At 67.7% G+C, this 19264-nt stretch overlaps 1 protein-coding gene across 1 annotated transcript in view; it reads left to right on the top strand.

The window, feature by feature from the left end:
• PRDM16 (PR/SET domain 16) overlaps positions 1-19264 on the top strand; it is a 275230-nt gene that overhangs the window by 244762 nt on the left and 11204 nt on the right. Inside the window, exons 5-11 of the mRNA XM_054583991.1 lie at positions 626-728; positions 6373-6586; positions 8273-8420; positions 8757-8910; positions 12277-13687; positions 15819-15903; positions 18585-18754. Of these exons, the coding sequence (XP_054439966.1) occupies positions 626-728; positions 6373-6586; positions 8273-8420; positions 8757-8910; positions 12277-13687; positions 15819-15903; positions 18585-18754 (2285 nt within the window). The remainder of the gene's footprint in view (positions 1-625; positions 729-6372; positions 6587-8272; positions 8421-8756; positions 8911-12276; positions 13688-15818; positions 15904-18584; positions 18755-19264) is intronic.

Here is a 19264-nt window from a genome sequence, read left to right as displayed (position 1 = left end):
CCACACTGACCTCTGAGCTGCAGCTTCTACCAGAGCCCCGCCCTGCCCCGCCCCGAGCTGGGCGATGCCCCCGCCTCAGACCCTGCGGCCGCTGGGCATCAAGCTTGCCGCAGGCACTGCGCCACTCCGCCCCCTCAGCTGGGGTCCACGCTCAGGAGGGACCCCAGGGTCCTGGCCCACGGGCCCTCTGTCTGGGCTCATGGCCACTTTCATAAACATCCACACTCACCCTTGACCCAAGGGCCCCCTGAGGGCAAAGGGCGCCTCCCTGGCTCACAGGGACGTTGACCAGAGGAATCACCCCCAGCTCCACTGCCGGAGGTTCGGAACCACCTTCCCCTCCTCCTCCCCCCAGGACGCTCCCTGCTTCGGAACTTTGGGGCTCACCCTCATCGATTTAATTTTATACCCCCTGTGTCGACACCCAGAAACTGGTTAAAACAAAGGGAAAGGGGACTGGGATTCTCTTGAGCTCGTTTGGCCACGTCGCAGAGGGGAAGCGCCCTGGGGCGATGAGGAGGCAGCTGCCAGCGAGCACCCCGCGGCAAGGGCCAGGTGGGCCGGTGCGGCCCCCGGTCACAGGCAGGTCGGCGCTCACCCTCTCCCTCCGGTCTCTCCACCCTAGATTTACTACAAAGTCATCAAGGACATCGGGCCTGGAGAGGAGCTGCTGGTGCACGTGAAGGAAGGCGCCTACTCCCTGGGGACCGTGCCCCCCAGCCTGGATGGTAAGCTCCCGCGGCCCCCGTCACCTCAGGCGGCAGGGCCCGGCTCCCCCGCTGCCGCCCGAGCCCCCCCGCTCTGGCCCCCGGCGTGCAGCCTTCCGGCCTCAGTCCCCAGCTTTCTCCCTCCCTGGGGTCCGTGAGCCCCGCCCGCCCTGCGTTCAGGATGGGACTCCAGCCCACATGGGGCGCAGGGCTGGGGTGGCGTGATCTCTCAGCAGCGGCGGATATTTTTTAACTGTTTTGTTATTATTGACAGTAGCAGCGTCGTTTGCTGCCCCGGTTTTGTGGCTGGGAGACACTCGCCTCCCAGAGCCTGGGGTCCTGGGAGGGCTCTCGGTGTCACTCAGGAGAGGACAGTGACGCAGCCGTGGCTCTGCGCCAGGGCCCCTCTGTAGTTAAGGAGGCCGTCCGGGAGAACGCTGAGGGCGGCGTGTTGGGGCGAGGGCAGTGCAGGGCTCGGGCGGGTCCTCCCGCAGCACTGCGGCGGCCGCGGCCTGGGCGTCCCTGCCTCGTGACCCGCCCCTCGGGGTCCGTCCAGGGGCACGCCTCCGCCCCTTGCCCGCCGGCGGGTGCGTCTCCAAGGGAGCCGCAGACAGCTCCAGTCACAAAAGGCGAGGGCGTCTGAGAGGCGGGTGGACTGTCCTTTCACACTGTTGAGCGGCGTGTGCCCGGACACCGGCGGATTCTGGAGCAGGGCTCGGTCACAGCGGGGGGAGGGGGGAGCGCAGCCTTGGCGCTGGGGGCTGGTCCGTCCGCTCCCTGTGCGCCACCTCGAGCAGGCAGCGGCTTCTCTCTGAATGAGACCCCAGAAGCAAAAGGAAAAGCAGTCTCCGCGCCACCCGAGCCGCTTGCGGAGCTCCTGAGCCCCCGTGCCTGAGGAAGGGGGTCCCTCCTGCCTGATTGTCCTTCCCCGCAAACACAGGGCAGCTCGATGGTCCCTGCCACTGCCCGCGTCTCCCTGAGGGAGCACTCCCTGTGCGCCGCGGCCCCGCGCGCTCAGCAGCGGCTGGGCAGGGGGCTGGGTGTGGGAGCCCCCAGGAAGCTTCCGAGAACAGGCGCCAAGCGCTGTGCCTTAACGTCCCCATTTGCCCCCGAGCACGGCCCGCAGTCGGGAGCCCGCCTTGCGGATGCAGCAGCAGCTCGGGGCCGGGGCCGTGCCAAAGGCCGCCGGCCCAGAAGGGCCGTTTTACGAGCTGGAGCCCAGCTGCGCTCCCCTGCACCGTTTGGTTTTAATTAGGCCGTCGAGCAAAGAAAAATAAATGGCCGAGATTCGGGTAGCAGGGGGACAGTCTCACTTTCCTTAAAACAATTGTTGAAAAGACCTATGCGTCTTCAATAACACACAGGAACTCTGAAAGGTGGATCCACTTAGCGCGGGCGGCGCGCTCAGAGACGGATTCCGTGTGTGTCGCGAGATTTCTGTCCTCCGAAAGCCTTCAGGAACCTTGGTTCCTGCGCCCCCTTCGGCCCCCCATCCTAAATCACCCAGGCCTGCATTTTCCCAATAATTTATCAAACATTTGCAGGCTAATTGCTTGCCACACAGAATCGCCTGACATCCAGCATTTGACTTTTCAGACTCTTTGCTGTCAAGATCACTCTTTTGCCCTGCAACGGCCACCCCCCAACCCCGTTAGACTCCGAGTCGTACAGAAAGAAAATGCAAAAACGCTCCTCACTAAGATAATTATCATAAAAAATCTTTTATCCCAGGCCCAGCGAACGGCAGCGGCCCCTTATCGCGGCGGGAATTTGGAGTGGGCTCTCGCGCGCCTCGAGCCTCCAGGCTGGTAGATTAGCATGTAGATGCCACATAATTGTGTCCCCCTCGGTTCTCTGAAGCCATTAGGCACTGACTTATTTTTCTGTTACACTCCTGCTCCACCATCGAAAGTTGCCGATGGCCCTTCACAGAGACAAGCAAGGCGCAGATTGGACACACAAGCCGTGTGGGTTTGAGTGGGAGACGGAGCTTCTGCCCCAGCCGCAGCCCCCGCGGCCCCCCAACCCCGGCTTCCGTGAGGAGACTGCGGTTTCGAGTCACGATCATGCGCTCTCGTGGGGGCAGGGGACGTTGCCGGGACACCGTTCAGGTCACGTGGGAGAAACAGCGGCCCTGCCGGCCACCGCGCCGCGGGGCGGATTGCCGGCGAGGAGCCGGCCGCTTGGCCCGGGCACAGCTCCCAGAAAGCCCCGTTCCCTGCCCGCGAGTCCGAGCAGAGGGGGCGCCTTTAGGCGCCTCGGCTCAGGGACGTTTTGTTTTGTTTTTGCTCTTTCAATGCAGAGGGGAAAGGTTTCTCTTTCGGGAGACCTTCTTGCTCTTGGAAAAAAGTTAAGACAATCATTTCCATTCAGGCACACTTTTCTTTTGAGAAAGGCTCACAGTTATGAACTTCTCCCCTCTCCCAGAGAAGGGCAAGAGGATGCAGTGGGCTGCGTTTCAAGCATATTCCACCAACACTATGTAAGATGATACAGTCTCATACAGGGGAACGGGACGCACTACAAAGTAACAATACAATCCACGTTGATACGATACAATATAACGTGACACAGCGGGACTGCAGCTCACTCCTCTAGTGTTTCAGCACAGCACAGCTGCTTGCCCCGGGAAGCAACAACCCCGAGGGCTGTGTGCCCCCTCCCGCCCCGCCCCGCACACCCCAGGCGCTCATTCGGTGCCGGCCCTACCTGCATGGAGGGTGGCTGGGGCGCCGGTCCACGCCTCAGCGCGGCCGGGTAAGCCGTAGACGTGTCCAGTTCTTCCCAGCTCTGCCCTTCAACCGGGAGAACCTGGGTCCGTGGTGGAGGGGGAGGTGGCGAAGGAGGGCGGCCGTTACTGCCGCGGTGGGAGCACCCCCTCTGGGCCCCCCAGATGCCGTCAGACTGAGAATCTGGCTGCAGTTTCATGTTAAATCCAAGTTCCAGATCAAAAGTAGAAAAATCAGTTGGTTAAGAGTTATGGATGGATGGTGCCGGCATTTCTTCTTTGTTTTCAAATTGCGACTTCTCTGATTGCTCTTCGCTGGGTGCAGAAAGAGTAAATACAAGCCGGCAGTTCTAACTTGCTCGTGACGCAGGCGTGGGCGCCTGTCCTGGCCTAGGGCATCCGAGAGACCCCACTGGGCCATTCCGAGGGGTCGAGCACCCGGCTCTGCTCTGAAACGGTGCAGGAATTCGAGAGCTCTAAAGACCAGGGAGACTGCCGGGGGTGGCAGCAGGCCCCAAGCTCGCACACCTGGGTGTCACATGGCCTCACGGGACGTGGGGACTCTGCTGCTGGCTTCCAGGGCACCAAACGCGGCGAAGGCTGCAGTTCCGTGACTCTGCCACTTTGCTGGGCCCCTGGGCAAGTTGTTCAGTGTCTCTCAGCCTCAGTTTACCCGTTGGAGAGCAGGGGGAGGTACAGGCCCCAGCAGGGAGCGCGTGGACTGGGCTGAGGCTTAGACGTGTGGACCCCACGGCGTTCCTGGGCCCCGCCTGCGCCCACCCCTCGGCGTCAACGGCATGACTCATGCGACCTTCCCAGCAGACATTTTTCCTCAGAAGAGTTGGCACGCGGCAATGCTGGTTTAAAGGTGGCACTCGGTAGGCGACTGGGGCGATGATTTTGTAATGAGCCTCGTCCCTGCCCACCTCCCCACCCCGTGGACAGGTGGGGGTCACACCCTGGCACCTGAGGGCTGGCCCGGGGCCTCAATGGGTCTTGTTTCAAACTTTTTCTGGACGTTGCCGTCGTGGGACCCACCGCTCCGTCCCTCGGTCCAGCCCGCTCCTCTGCCGTTGGCGGGAGCACGCGGGGCCCGCCGCCCCTGCGTGTCAAGCGCTTGCCTGCAGGGCACGGGTGCCCCCGCGTCCCCTGCCCCTGCCACCCAGGTCCCTGGTCCGAGTGGCCTTCTTGCCTCTCTCCAGGCTACTCTGCAGCTCGGCGCGAGTCTGGGGCAAGTGCCAGGGCAGTTCGTCTGGAGATATTTGGGCCAGAGCCTTCCCAGCTCCGGAGGCTGAGGCCTCTGCCCCCACGGCCGCAGCCCCAGAGCCAGGCCAGCGGTGGCACTCGATTCCCGGCTCTGGGGCTGCCGGGCCTGCCCCAGCGGCTTCGGCCCCGTGCGTCCAGGGCTCCCCTCCCGTCACCCAAACACCTGCCTCTGTGCAGAGACATGAACAGAAGTTGCAAGGGGCGAGGCGGCGCTCCTGCCGACCCCTCTCCCGCGGGCACCGGCCAGAGGCTTCGGGCGCCCACCAGCAGGGGGTGCCTGCCAGGGCCGCCGCCAGGCCCAGGGATGTACCTGGTCAGGAGGAGGTGGCCCGCCTTTGCCCAGGCCCCCAGGCTGGGGAGCTGCCCCCACCCCGAACTGGGTGCGGGAACGGAGATCCCAGCGGGGGCTGGGGGCCTCCCCGTCCGCGGGCCCCGCCCTCCCCAGCCTCCCTGACCTCCGCACCCCGAGGGCCAGGCTCAAGTCACCAAGGCTCTGTTCGGTGCCGGGCCCAGGGGTCTGTGTGCATGTCACACACTCAGACACATGTGCACACATGGCATACAAGCACACATATTAATGTGTGCGCATAGGCACATGCATGTTCCCACAAACATGTACACACATCCACACAAACGCACACAAGTGCCTATCCATGCACCAGTATTTGTGCATTACACACATGCATGCACAAACGTGCACACTTAACAGCACACGTGTGCGCACTAACACATGTGTGCACCAAAACACGTGCACAAATGCCCGAATACCAAGGCACATTCATACACATGAGCATACATGCAGTGTGAACACATGAAAACATTTTCACACATGTGGTCACATAAAAAAGCACACGCGCACACTCCTGTGCACGCGTGCTCACAGATGCAGATGCACGCTGATGCAAACACGAGTGTAAGTGCACAAAATTGTCCGCACATTCACACAGACGCACAGGCATGGGTGCCAGTGCGGGAACGGCCACACCCACGCACATGCACTCCCACACAGCCACACGCCCACGCACTCGGCGCGCGCACGTGTTCCCATGCGGGCTCACAAGCACACACCTGCAGCTCATTTGTGCAGGAGTCCCGGGGGCTGGGCGCTCTCCCCAGCCTTGGGGGGTGGGGGGTGCGCGTGGCTCTCCTCGAGCGAGGGGGGGCGCTCAGGGAGGGGGCACCGCTCTCAGGAGAAGCCGCTGTCAGGCCGTCGCAGGCCGAGTGGGGGCGGGGATGGGCCGGAGGCCACCCCCCCAGGAAACTGACAGCCCCGGGCTGACTGTTTGGCTTGGCACGCCGGCCAGGATGCCGCCTCGTAAACTTCATAATAGCCGCCCCCCTTTTAATTTGTTTGACCTTGACGACAATAATTTATGACATGCATTAGAGCTCTGTCATCTTTCTTCTCCTAATTCATAAACAAAGCACTTGGCCTGGCTTCCTTCCCCGCTCCCGAGCACGGCCTTCTCCAGCCCGCGGAGGCCTCCCGAGCCGGGGGGCCGGCGTTGCTCGGCGTCTCTGGGGGCGCAGGCCTGGGTCCCCGGGGCCTCCACGGCCCCCGGCAGCCACCCCCGGGTCCGGGACGAGGGTGGGCGGGAGGAAGCAGGCGTGGGCACGGCCCGCGTTGGGGCAGGCTCCCTACCCCCACCTCCCGACCACTCTCTCTTGCAGACGAGCCCACATTCCGCTGTGACGTGTGTGACGAGCTCTTCCAGTCCAAGCTGGACCTGCGGCGGCACAAGAAGTATGCGTGCGGCGCGGTGGGGGCCGCCCTCTACGAGGGCCTGGCCGAGGAGCTCAAGCCCAAAGGCCTGGGCGGCGGGGGCGGCGACGGGCAGGCCCTCGAGTGCAAGGACTGCGAGCGGATGTTCCCCAACAAGTACAGGTGCTGCGCCTCCCCCTCCCGCCCTCCCCCCTCCGCAGTGCCAGTCACATGAAGTGGGGTGAGGCCCCCCGAGCCCCGCGGGAGCCCCGAGAAGGGCAGAGGTCGGCCCTTGTCCTGGCAGCCAAGGGCTCCCGGGGCAGGTGGCGAGCAGGGCGCCCTCGGGTGCGGCGCATGCCCGGGGCAGGCACGCCGGCCCGCGCATCAGGTGCCGGGACACAGCAGGCCCGTGCGCCGGCCCCGGGAGCCCTGGGTGTCCCCGGAGGGTCCCCTTGTTCTCTAGTTGAGATGCCAGCGGCCCTGCCCGTCCGCAGCCAGGGCTGCGCGTGGAGGCAGACATGAAGGAGCACAGGCCAGCCCACGGGATGTGCGGGGGGGGCAGGCCCCACGGCTGCCGCTGCGGGAAGGCCCAAGACCTGGGCGGGCACACAGCCACGCCCCGCTCCCCAGGGCTGGGCGGAGCGCCTGACCGTCGGGACACATGCACAACCCAAGGCAGAGGGCAGCGGTGGGGGGACGCCACCAGGGGTCCCCCGCCCCCATCCCAGGCGCCAGCTCCTGCTCCCCACGGGCAGCACCCACCTGTCCGGGGACACCTCACAGAAAAGGGCACAGCGTGCCAAGTCAGCTGTGTGACGCTGGACACCACCAGCTGGGGGCGGGCCCAAGTTGGCCCCCCCCCCCCGGCCCCGGGGGCAGTGAGGAGCCGGGGCCAGAGGACCCGGGGAAGGGGGGCCCCCCGGGGTCCGCGGAGAGAAAGCAGAGCCGTGCGTCCCGTACTCCCGGGAACCGGGAAGCCTTCTCCACCACGGCCCTCCTCCGGCCCTCGAGAACGTCCTCCAGGACGACATGCAGCCCCTTCGGGTCACTAGCCAGCGTTGCGGGGGCTGAGGCCCAGCCCCGCACGGCCTCCCCAGGGGCAGGGAGCCCTCGCCCCAAGCAGATGACGGAAAACCGGCGTGTGGGCAAATCCCGACTGAGGCCCCGGGCGGTGAGCGCTGCTCAAGAGGGTCCGTGTTTTCTTTACATAAACACATAAATCACAATTAACAACAGGGAAAAAGATACAGTCTGCCGGGTGCTCGAGAACCAGGCGTTTCTGATCTGAACGGATGGCTGGGCCCCGTAATTAACGGGCCGTGATGTATCGCCGCTTTGCTCATGAAGATTAACGGAGTACCTGGGCCAGGAGGGGAGCGGGGTGCCCCCCGAGGCTTAGAGCCGCTCGGCCATCCAGGGCCCAGCCCCCCGCGCAGCTGTGCGCCCCCACCCCGCCCCATACCACAGGAGACCCGCTCCTGCAGCCCCGGCCACCTCCTTGTGTGGGCATGGTGGGCAGGCGCCGCCTGGCTTGGCCGGCGAGCACCCTGAGGCCACTCAGGGGTGGCCGTGGCTTTCCTGTACCCCACCCCCACGCTGGGCTCCCAGTAGCGTTGGAAGCTTCCGAACCCCTTCTTCTCAGGCCCGAGGTTGGCTTCAGGGGTAAAACTGTCCAGAAGAGAGGCCAGGAAGTGTGGGCTGGGGCCCCCGGGGGGGCGGTTTTGGATACGGGCCCCTTCCGCCCCTCTCTGCCGTCCGCCGGGGCGGACGGGGGCGCACAGCAGGCGCGTGCCGGGCCTCGCCCCGGCCTCTGAGCGGGGCGCCCTGCGGGCTGGGGCGGCCCCACAGTGACCCGCGCCCTCCGCACAGCTTGGAGCAGCACATGGTCGTCCACACGGAGGAGCGGGAGTACAAGTGTGACCAGTGCCCCAAGGCCTTCAACTGGAAGTCCAACCTCATCCGCCACCAGATGTCCCACGACAGCGGCAAGCGCTTCGAGTGTGAAAACTGTGTGAAGGTAACACGCCCGCGTGCCCACCACGCCCTGTGGGCAAGGCTCCGAGGAGGCCGTCCGCGGCCGGGCGGGGCAGGGGGCCGGCTCGGCCCCCTGCGAGCCCGTGTCCTCCCCCGGGCCCCTCCTCGCACGTCCTCGTGGCCACAGAACTCTCCGGGGTCTTTGTGGAGGACGCCGAGCCGGGAAGCCTTGGCAGCCCTCCCGAGGCCGCCCGGGGTCACCACGCGGCCGGGGCCCCCCCCCGGCCAGGCCCGGGGCGGGGGCGGGGGGGCGAGGGAGACCCCCCGGCAGCCGGAAGGGGGCGGGTGGGGCGCCCCGCGACGGCGTCTGCCTCCCCAGGTGTTCACGGACCCCAGCAACCTGCAGCGGCACATCCGCTCGCAGCACGTGGGCGCGCGGGCGCACGCCTGCCCCGACTGCGGGAAGACGTTCGCCACGTCCTCGGGCCTCAAGCAGCACAAGCACATCCACAGCACCGTCAAGCCCTTCATATGTGAGTCGCCCCATCGGCCTCCGGGGGCCTGCGGGGTGGGGGGCCTCCGCCGGGGCACGCGGGCCCCTGGTCGTTCGGAAGGCGCCCAGGACGGCTGGGGACACCGCCGCCTTCCCTCGGCCGCGCCCTCCTGTTTGGCGACTCGTCTCTCCCGCGCTGCCCTCACTTCCTCCCCCGCCCTCTTTGGTCCCCGCCTGCCGCCCAGCCCGGCCTCGGCCAGGGGAGGGCGGTGCGGATGGGAAGGGCCGCGCGGCGCCCGGCGTCCGGCAGCGGGGACCGGCCGCCGCCCCCCCTCCCCGGCCGCTCCCTGCCCTCACGCCCCCACGCCGAGCCCCAGGGGGCACAGCCACCCCGGGGACTCTCGCTGAGTCCCCCGGGGCAGCGGGCTCCGCGCACCGCGCGGCGCGGGCCGCAGGGCCCAGCAGTGGACAGCGGGGCCCTGTCCTCACGGAGCTGACCCGACACGGGAGGAGGCGGGCCACGCCGTGTAGACCCTGACCCGCACGTGACAGGGACGGGAGCCCGGGCGGGGCCCGCGCGGGGCTAGGAGGCTCCCAGGTGCCGGGGGGACGCGACCGTTGACGTGACTGACGGGAGGCCAAGCGGCCGTGGAGTGGGAGTCCCTGGCCGGGACCGGAGGTTGTGAGCAGTGAGCTGAGAGGGCGCCTGCAGGGCAGAGGGTGGGACAGCAGCCCGAGCGGAGGGCCGCGGGCCAGGCACGTGGGCAGTGAGTGACGGGGGCGAACAGGAGTGGGGTCCGAGGCCACAAAGGCCCAGATGCCAGGGACCTTACGGGCCGGCCCGGGGGGCGACCCCGAGGTTCCGCCCCACCCAGCAGGGCAGTAAGCGCTCCTGACCCACAAGCAGCGCCGAGTCGCCATTCACCCGGGCGCTGTGCTGAGTCACACTTCACGCGCATTGTGGGACGGTGAGGTTAAGGAAAGGCCAGCCACTCTCGGCCGCTCACAGCTCCGCAGGCGCCGGCTGCGCCCCCCGCGGCCGCGCCCCCGCGGCCCCTGCATCCCAGCCCCAAGCCCCCGCCTCAGCGCCTGCACAGACCGAGGCGGCGTGGCGCCCTGGCAGTGTCTCCCGCGTGCGGGAGCTTGTGTGCGGCCGCGCTGTGTGCGCGTGTGCCTGTGTGCGGATGCGTGTGAGAGAGGGCGGCCCTGAGCACGCAGGTGGTCTCCTTGCGGGCACCTTTCAGGACACGGCCTTATCTAGCGTGAGCGCATGCGTGGGGGAAGGCGGTGCGCGTGTAGATGTGCACATGTGTTTGGGTGTGTGACTGAGCATGAGTGTGCATGTGTGCGTGTGTCCTGGGGGTCTCACTGCACGTGAGTGTGTGTGACTGCGTGGGGTGTGCGTGGGTGTGCCCCCACATGCACCCTTCCAGGACAAGAGACTGCTGAGGGGGGAGGGTGGGCCAGGGCCCCTGTGCGCCCTGGCAGGGCCTGGGGTCGCCCGATCTCAGAGGCCTGGCTCAGCCCCTCGGCCGCCGCTTCCCTCGGCCGGCTCGGAGCCGGCTGCCAGCTGCCCCGGGTCCAGGACCTGCGTCTCCAGGACCTCAGGCTCCTAGAGGCGTCCCTGTAGCCCCTCCATTTCTGCAGGACCCTCCATCGTGGGAGCAGGTGGGTGGGGACCGGGCGCCCCAGGCCTCCACACGCAGGCACCGTTCCAAGCTCAGGGTGACAGCAGCCGCTACGGAGGCACTGACAGGTCCCCTCCAGGGTCAGGGGCGCAGCGAGGTGTCACTTGTTTTGTGCAGCCAGGCCTGCGCTGAGAACGGCCTTGCTTGCCCTCCCCCCGAGGGCCGGACGGGAGGCCTGCGGGTATTTATAGACGCCCCCCGAGGCACCTCGCCCCGCGGCCTCCCAAAGGGGCAGCTGGGATTCGGTGAAGCAGTGCCCTGCCTCCCCCCACCCTTGTTGCCTGGAAAGCGCCTCCCCGTGCCAGACAGCCAGGAAGGCAGCACGGCTAATATAAATAGATACTGCGATTGGAGAACATGATAATCTCAGGGCCCAGGCCCCCAGCCCGCGGAGCATGACGTCAGGCCACGAGCACCGGGGGCCAGCGAGACGCGCGGGGCACGCAGCGCTTCCACGGGGGCCGCGGGGAGGGCGGAAGTCGTCTTGAAGGGAGAGATGCACGTGGGGTGGGGTTCCTCCGCTGCCACAAAAACAGGAGGAGAAAGGAGGGCGGCCGATTCACCGCTGTCAGCTCGCAGACCATCAGGAGGATGGTCGGGGCAGGGGCCTGGGCCCGGGGCTCGGCGCCGCTGGCACCCCGTCTCCTGTTGGAGCAGAGCCTGGCACTGGCTCTGCATCCCAGTTTGGGGAGGGTCCCCTTCCCCTGACACAGACCCAGCTCTGCTCGGCAGGGCTCTGCTGGGCTCCCCGTCTCAAGCCACCCCCGGACAGTGACCGCACGCGGCAGGAGCCGGGCTCCCCAACTAAGAACTCCCAAGGAGGCTGGCCCCCTGAGGCCTCTGTGTCCCGGGTGCAGGTCACAGCCTGGGACAGAAAGGGGGCGGGGGAGCTGGGAATGTTTTAAACTTTAGAAAGCGGAGACCTGTGTGGTGGCCAGGGATATGGCTTGCACTGCGCGATGGCGTCACCAACGCAGGCAGGGAGGGACGCGGGGAGTCCTGGGCAAGCCAACACGGTGGGGGTCACGGCTGCGTGGCTGTTCCCGCCTGGAGCAGCTCAGGAGACCCCGGCCCCCACAGCACAGACGCTCACAAGGAGGGGGCACGGGCAGCGGCGCCCCGTTTCCCGGAGACAGGGCCGGGGTCTGTCCAAGCGGCACAGGGGCCACAGGCACAAGCGGCCTTGTCAGTGTGTGCGGGGCACCAGGGCCAGCCCTAGAGTGGTGTGCACACGCTCGTGTATGCATGTGCCTGGACACATGAATGCAGGCACACACAGATGTGTGCATACTCGCTCATGCACATGCATGATGGGCGGCATGCGCAGACGAGCGCACATGCATGATGCACATGTGATGCACACTGTGGCATACATGTGTGTTATATGACACACTGCACATGCACTCACGCGTGCTTACACACATGAAAGGTGTGTGGCCATGTGTGCATGCATGTGCATGGTATGCACACATCTGTGTGGTGCTCGCATGCACATGTGTGTGTACACATGTGCCTGCAGTGGCACCCACACACATGAACACATGCATAGACAGTTGCACTGACGTGCACACACAGCAACACACATGCGCACACGCGTGCGCTCACGCACACACGCAGGCCGCCCCCATCACCAAGCTCAGGAGTGCCCCTCGCCCCGCCCCCCAGGGCTGTCCTGGTCATTTCATAGCGCACTTGTCTGCTTCCCGCTGGCGTTCTAGGTGAGGTCTGCCACAAGTCCTACACGCAGTTCTCCAACCTGTGCCGCCACAAGCGGATGCACGCGGACTGCCGCACGCAGATCAAGTGCAAGGACTGCGGGCAGATGTTCAGCACTACCTCCTCCCTCAACAAGCACCGGCGCTTCTGCGAGGGCAAGAACCATTACACGCCAGGCGGCATCTTCTCCCCGGGCCTGCCCTTGACCCCCAGCCCCCTGATGGACAAGGCGAAGCCGCCCCCCAACCTCAACCACGCCGGCCTGGGCTTCGGCGAGTACTTCCCCTCCAGGCCGCACCCGGGCAGCCTGCCCTTCTCCACGGCCCCGCCGGCCTTCCCCGCGCTCACCCCCGGCTTCCCCGGCATCTTCCCGCCGTCCCTGTACCCCCGGCCACCTCTGCTACCTCCCACGCCGTTGCTCAAGAGCCCCCTGAACCACACCCAGGACGCCAAGCTCCCCAGCCCCCTGGGGAACCCGGCCCTGCCCCTGGTCTCCGCCGTGAGCAGCGGCAGCCAGGGCGCCGTGGCCACCCCGGGGCCCGAGGACAAGTTCGAGGGCCGCCTGGAGGACACGTACCCCGAGAAGCTCAAGACGCGGGGCAGCGACCTGTCCGACGGCAGCGACTTTGAGGACATCAACACCACGACCGGGACAGACCTGGACACGACCTCGGGCACGGGCTCCGACCTGGACAGCGATGTGGAGAGCGACCGCGACAAGGCCAAGGACAGGGGCAAGGCGGCCGAGGGCAAGCCCGACTTCGGGGGAGGCGCGGCGCCCCCAGGGGCCCCCAACAGCGTGGGCGAGGTGCCCGTCTTCTACGCCCAGCACTCCTTCTTCCCGCCGCCCGACGAGCAGCTGCTGGCCGCGTCCGGCGCCGCGGGCGACTCCATCAAGGCCATTGCCTCCATCGCGGAGAAGTACTTCGGGCCGGGCCTCATGAGCGTGCAGGAGAAGCGGCTCGGCGCGCTGCCCTACCCCTCGGTGTTCCCCTTCCAGCTCCTGCCCGACTTCCCCCACGCCCTCTACCCGCTGGCGGACCGCACCCTCGCCCACAGCCTGCTGGTCAAGGCCGAGCCAAAGTCGCCCCGGGACGCCCTCAAGGGGGGAGGCCCCAGCGCCGAGTCCCCCTTCGACCTCACCACCAAACCCAAAGAGGTGAAGCCCCTCCTGCCTGCACCCAAGGGGGCCCCCGCGTCCGGCGAGGAGCAGCCGCTGGACCTGAGCATCGGCAGCCGCGTCCGCGCCAGCCAGAACGGCGGGGGGCGTGAGCCTCGCAAGAACCACGTCTACGGGGAGCGCACGCCGGGGGCCGGCGAGGGGCTGCCCCAGGCCTGCCCGGCTCGGCTGCCTCAGCAGCCCCCTCTGCACTACGCCAAGCCATCGGCCTTCTTCATGGACCCCATCTACAGGTACCCACATGCCCTGCCCTCGCCTGCTGTCCCGGGGGGCCACCACCCAAGGAGGCGGTGGGGCGGGGGCGCGTGCGCGGCCAGGCGCTCGTGTGCGCCCCAAGGTTCGTCCCTCGGCCTCGGCCGGCCTCAGGGGCACCTGAGCTCAGGCGGCCTGTGCCGGAGCCCACCCCCGGCGTGGCCCGTTCCTAGGCTGGGTGCCTGGCCGGGGCCGCTTTCGGAGGACAAGGCAGGGTCTCCTGGACACACAGAGCTCCCTTGCGCTGACGGCCCCTGGGCCGCCCGCTGGGCTGACAGGGTCCCTCCCGAGGCTCGTTCCGCGCCCCCAGCCCCCTCTGTGTCCAGCTGTCTCCGCTGGACCAGCTCTGCCTCCTGCAGGACTCGCTCGTTCTTCTCTCTGCCCCTAGCCTCTCCCTCCCCTCTTCAGAGCGCAGCCAGCAGTTCTCAGGGGCCCGGGGGAGTCAGAGAAGGAGCCCCTGTCCCCGGGGGGGCGGGGGAGGAAGCTCCGGAGGGTTTGCCAAAGGTCCATATCCCTTTACTTGGGTGGCCCTCCCAGTGAGGGGCCGCTTGACCCCCGTGCCCGGCGTCCGGGCGGGCTCCGGTCACCGGGTCTGCCAGGCGGGAGGGTCTGACACACACCACCCGGGTCCCGGGGGCTGGCAGGCTGAGCCCTGAGGACAGGGCTGCGCCCGTGGGCGGCTTGGGAGGGACCCTGGGGTGCGGGCGGCAGGCCAACACAGGCCCTGCCCCCATGGGCGGGGGTCTCGTGTGCCCACGCATGTGCCTGCGTGCACGGGCACTGGGGAGCGGGGGCGCCTGTGGCTGCCCTGAGGGCCACCCGGGCCCGGCAGGGGTGCGTCGGCAAGGTCGCAGCTGCTGAAGGACACGTGGGGGAGAGGAGGCCGGTCGGGCAGAGGTGCCCACGAGGCGACGGGGGCAGGTCCCCCGCTCGGTGCACCAGCGCGCCCACCTGGGACCCCTTTGCCAGCCTGGTGGGCGCCGGGCGACAGAGACCAGCCACAGGCAGGAGAAGAGATGGAGACAAACGGCGCCCTCCCTCTTCTGTGCGGGTCCCCTTCCTCTCGGCCCTGCAGGGTCCCCGTGGGAGGCGGAGCTGGACACGGTCCTGCTCTGGCCGGGGCCTCGGTTAAGCCCCCGGAGCCGTTCCCGCCCACCCACACAGCTGCCCCCACGGGGTGACTTCGTTGCTGTGGAGCAGAGCCTCCCCAAAGCGGCTCCTGGCACTCCGCCTCCCCTCCCGTGGCCGCCCCCTCCTGCTGGGGTCGGTGCCTCAGCCAGTCCCCGGGAAGGCAGAGCCACACGCAAAAGTGATGTGAGCGTGGCACCAAGCAAGGCCCTCGCAGGAGCAAAGCAGGAGCCGTGCGGCCGGGACTCGCTCCAGGCGCCGTGTCTGTGTGGGGAGGGGGCAGGCTCCCCCAAGCGGAGGTTTGAGCCCAGCCCCGTGGAGAGGCTGAGGCAAGCGGGGTTAGGAGCAGGGAGCGGAGGACCCCACACGAGGGGGGGCTGCTGGACGTGCCCTGGCCACCTCCGCTTGTCCTGTGACTAACGAAGTTGCCACTGGCATTTGGCCACACGCTTTTGGGTAGGACCCTGCCTGGCTGCGTGAGGAGGCCCTGGAGACTCCCCAGTCGGGCAGAGCGCCCCGTGCTGGGGGCCGGAGGGACAGGGAAGTCGGGGGGTCAGCGGCAGCCTCCCCAGCACGGCACGTTCTGCGGTGACAAGCCTGGGCACCGCGGCAGGGCCGGCCCCGGGGAAGGCCTGGCGCACACGAGGCCGCAGGAAAGATGCCGGGCTCCGGCATACGGCGTTCACACGTGGGCGGGCGCCACGGCTGCCGTGGGTAGGGACGCAAGAGCGGCTCAGAAGGGCCCAGGGCTGGGCCTGGGGGTGGGAGAGGTGGAGCGAGGGCTCCACAGGGAGTGGGCGGGGGTCCTGGAGGCGGTGGGTTGGCCCGGTCACGGGCGTCCTGGGCTCTCCGGTGAGACGATAGTCGGGGCCCCGTGGAAGCAGGTCCGCCGTGACGAGGCCCCCGCCTCGCGACGGTTGGGGCCCAGGCAGGAGCCCGGCGGGGCCGCTGGGGGGGTACGTAACCCTCTGCGTTGCTGTCCAGCAGGGTGGAGAAGCGGAAGGTGCCGGACCCCGTGGGAGTCCTGAAGGAGAAGTTCCTGAGGCCGCCCCTGCTCTTCCATCCCCAGGTGGGGCCCGTGTGCCGGGCGGGGCTCCGCGGGGCACAGGGGCCCCTGCCCCACCCAGGTCCCGCCACACCCCCGGGGGCGCCTTCCCTGCCTGCCCGTCACACGTGCGGGGTCCTCTCCCTGCAGACCCCACGTGTCACCGTGGGGACGGCGGGGCGAGAAGGGCCAGGACAAGTGAGGGAGGAGGCTGGTCCTCGGATCGGGCGGCACTGTGGGTCCCGCGGAAACAGCCAAGGGCCGCGGCCCCCGGGGACCCCCCGCCGCTGACCCGGGCTGTGGGAGGGGGATGCCCCTCCGTCGGGCGGTGGGCCAAGCTCCGAGGGCGTGACTCCAAGACTTGCAGATGTAACAGGAACGACACGAGACACAGCAGGGGGTGTGGGTGCAGCGGGCCCTTCTGGGGCGCGCAGGCGGACAGACCAGGAAGGGGAGGGCTGTGGGTGCGCGGGCCAGAGCGGCACGAGGAGGAAGGACCGGGGATCAGCAGAGGATCCCAGGAGGCGAGGGCAGGAGAGACGCCTTCCCCAGGGGCTGGGGAGAGGGCAAGCCCATGCACCAGGCGGGGGCGTGGGCCCGGGAAGGGGAGCACCCCTGTCGGCCCGCCCTCCCAGGCCTGCAGGAGGGGAGCACAGAGAGGCCGCAGGGCCGGGCAGAGCCTCCCCAGCCCCCTGCCCGTGTGCCCACCTGTCCCCACTGCGTGGGGCCCAGACCCCAGGGCCACAGGCCCCTCCCCCGACCCAGAGGGTCCTAGTGACAGAGCCACGGTGCCGGCCGAACCCAGGCTCCAGACAGGCATTGTTCGCTGCGCTGGAGCTTCCCGCCTCGGACACACGGCCCAGGCTGTGACGCCCTCACCCGCCCGGGTTCACAGCTAAACTTAGAGCCTCCCATTGTTTGGCCGGGGCTGAAGCGTGTGGTTAACGGCTTCCCCCAATTTTCTCCAGGACGGGCTGGGAAAAGCGACAAGCCAGCCAGGCGCATCCTGTGTTTGTGTCTGTGGGAGAGCCAGGCGGGAGTATCTGAGCGGGCAGATCGGGCAGGGCAGGCCCGGCTGCTGCAGCCCCGCGAGACCCACCCGGGCCTGGGGAAGGGGGCCTGGGGGGCCATTGTCCCTCCTGCCCGCTGGGCCCCGCCGCCCCCGCTGCCAGAGCTGGGTGGGTGGAGTGACGGGAGATGCCCAGGAAGTCACCTAATTAAATGGCTTGAACCGGATGCCTTTACAAAGGGCGGGGGCAGTCGGTGCTGGCCAGAGCCGGGCCGGACACGGCCAGGGCCTTCCGCTTCTGAGGCCCGATGCGCAGGCGGGCAGCCGCCAGGGTGCAGGGCGAGGAGCCCTGCCGGCCGTGGCCCCTCCCCTCCTCTGGGGGCCCTGGGGGGTCTGGGTCATGGAGAGTTCCAGAGCCTTCCAAGGCTGTGGCTAAACCGGAGACCCACGCGGGCGGGCAGCAGTCCATTGTCCGTGGCGGGGCTAGTGAGGGGCGGGCAGCCCCTGAGGGCGCAGCTCCCATCTGTCCATCGGGGGGCACGGGGGGCAGCCCCGAGCGGTGCGTCCCCACCCCAAGGGGTGACAAAGCCCAAAGCCTCGCCACCGGGACAGAGTGGGCAGCCCGGGGTCCCAAGTGGCGTGGGCCGTCCGTTTGGGGCAGACCCCATTCTCTACTCATCAACCCCTTCCTGAGTGTTTTTAGGGAGCCAGTTCCCCACTCACACCCTGAGGGGCCCGGCCGTAACAGAAGGCCTTCCTGTTCAAGCCCCGCCCAGCCTCCCGCAGGGCCCGGCGCACAGTGGGGACTCTTGGGACAGCCCCCTCCACCTGGGGAAGGCGCTGCTGAGGTTTCTGCGGCTCCATCCGCCCCTGCCTCCTCCTGGCCCCAAGCCCGCAGGACCCGGGGGGGGGGGGCGGGGCGGCACAGTCTGATCATAACTCTGCCCACCATGTGGGAATGACCAAGGCCTCGCTCCTCCCTGAGCAGGCCCTTGGCATCTCCAAAGAGTAGAGAAGCATCTCCCTGTGGCCACACCCCCATGTCCTGTGCTTTGTGACACGGGCACTAGCATCTTGACCGTTTAGTTGGTTGTGTCTGGACTTGGGCCATTGAATTCTTTTCTACTACTTTGCCTGCAATTATGGCCTTCTGCCACTAGGTGGTGGTGCTTCAGGCAGAGAGCCACGTGATAACCTGAGATTCAGGTAGCTGTCTCAATTTTCCAAGATTCAAAACAAAACAAAAATAGGTATAAGTCTGTCTCTAACCCACACTGGACATCGAGGAGGGCCGGCCAGGTGTCAAGCCAGCGGGCTGTTGCCGGCTTGGCCCAGCATGAAGGGATGTGGAAACACTAGGGCCCACCTCACTGTGTCCCCCGACACCAGGAGAGGGGCTGGCACTGAAGGTCGGTTCCAGCTCCCACAGCCTGGACCCCCGCTGTCATGGGGGTCCCAGGGGAGGACAAGAGCAGGGCGGGCTGCAGATGGTGGGGGGACCCACCCAGGGGCCGAGAAGACGCCAGGATCTCTGGTTCCAGTAATGGCCTGAGGGCCCACACGGCCTCCTGGTCCCAGCCTGGCCCACTGAGGCATGGCCGCGGAGGACCCCCGGTGTCCGTGGGGCGGGGCCACGCTCTCCGAGAGGAGCGGCGGCTCAGGGGGGTCCCCCACCTCTCCCGTCTCGTGCCAACAGATGTCAGCCATCGAGACGATGACGGAGAAGCTGGAGAGCTTCGCGGCCATGAAGGCGGACTCCGGCGGCGCCCTGCAGCCCCTGCCCCACCACCCCTTCAACTTCCGCTCCCCGCCCCCGACGCTCTCGGACCCCATCCTCAGGAAGGGCAAGGAGCGGTACACGTGCAGGTGAGACGCGGCGAGCCCCCCGGCAGGCGGTGGCCCCGGGGATATGCAGCCTGAGAGGCTGCCCTTCCAGGAAAACCGGGGAGCACGGCCTCCAGCGCGGTAGCGATCAGTGGTCCGCGATCCTCAAACATGCGCGGTGGGTGGACCGCCCCCCACCTCCGCCAAGCTGTGTTCCCTGAGCTCAGCGAATGCCACCTTGGCCTGGCCGGCTGGAACTTGAAGGCCCACGGCCTGGGCGTGCGGATCAGCGTTCAGCTGCAGCTCTGGGCGGGGACTGAAATCGCGGCTTCGGGGAGAGACCCCTGCGTCTGTCCCCTGCCGCAGGCACGTGCCCAGCCCAGCTGGTCCCAGCCGGCTCGGTGCCCCGGACCCAGGGAGGAGGCTGTGCTGAGGAGGGCACGGCCCCACGGGGCCCGAGTGGGACCATCCTCCTAAAGCTCAGCAGGGCCCCGGGGCGGCAGGAGACATTGAAACCCAGGGTGTGTCGCCAGCCACCTGCCCCAGGTGTAG

The sequence above is a fragment of the Pteronotus mesoamericanus genome, unplaced genomic scaffold (assembly GCF_021234165.1).
Source record: "Pteronotus mesoamericanus isolate MK-2021 breed Mesoamerican mustached bat unplaced genomic scaffold, CSHL_Meso_final contig_1193, whole genome shotgun sequence".
Classification (NCBI taxonomy): Eukaryota; Metazoa; Chordata; class Mammalia; order Chiroptera; family Mormoopidae; genus Pteronotus; species Pteronotus mesoamericanus.
Note: the sequence above shows the minus strand (reverse complement) of the source record. Positions and strands in the feature narration are given on the sequence as shown.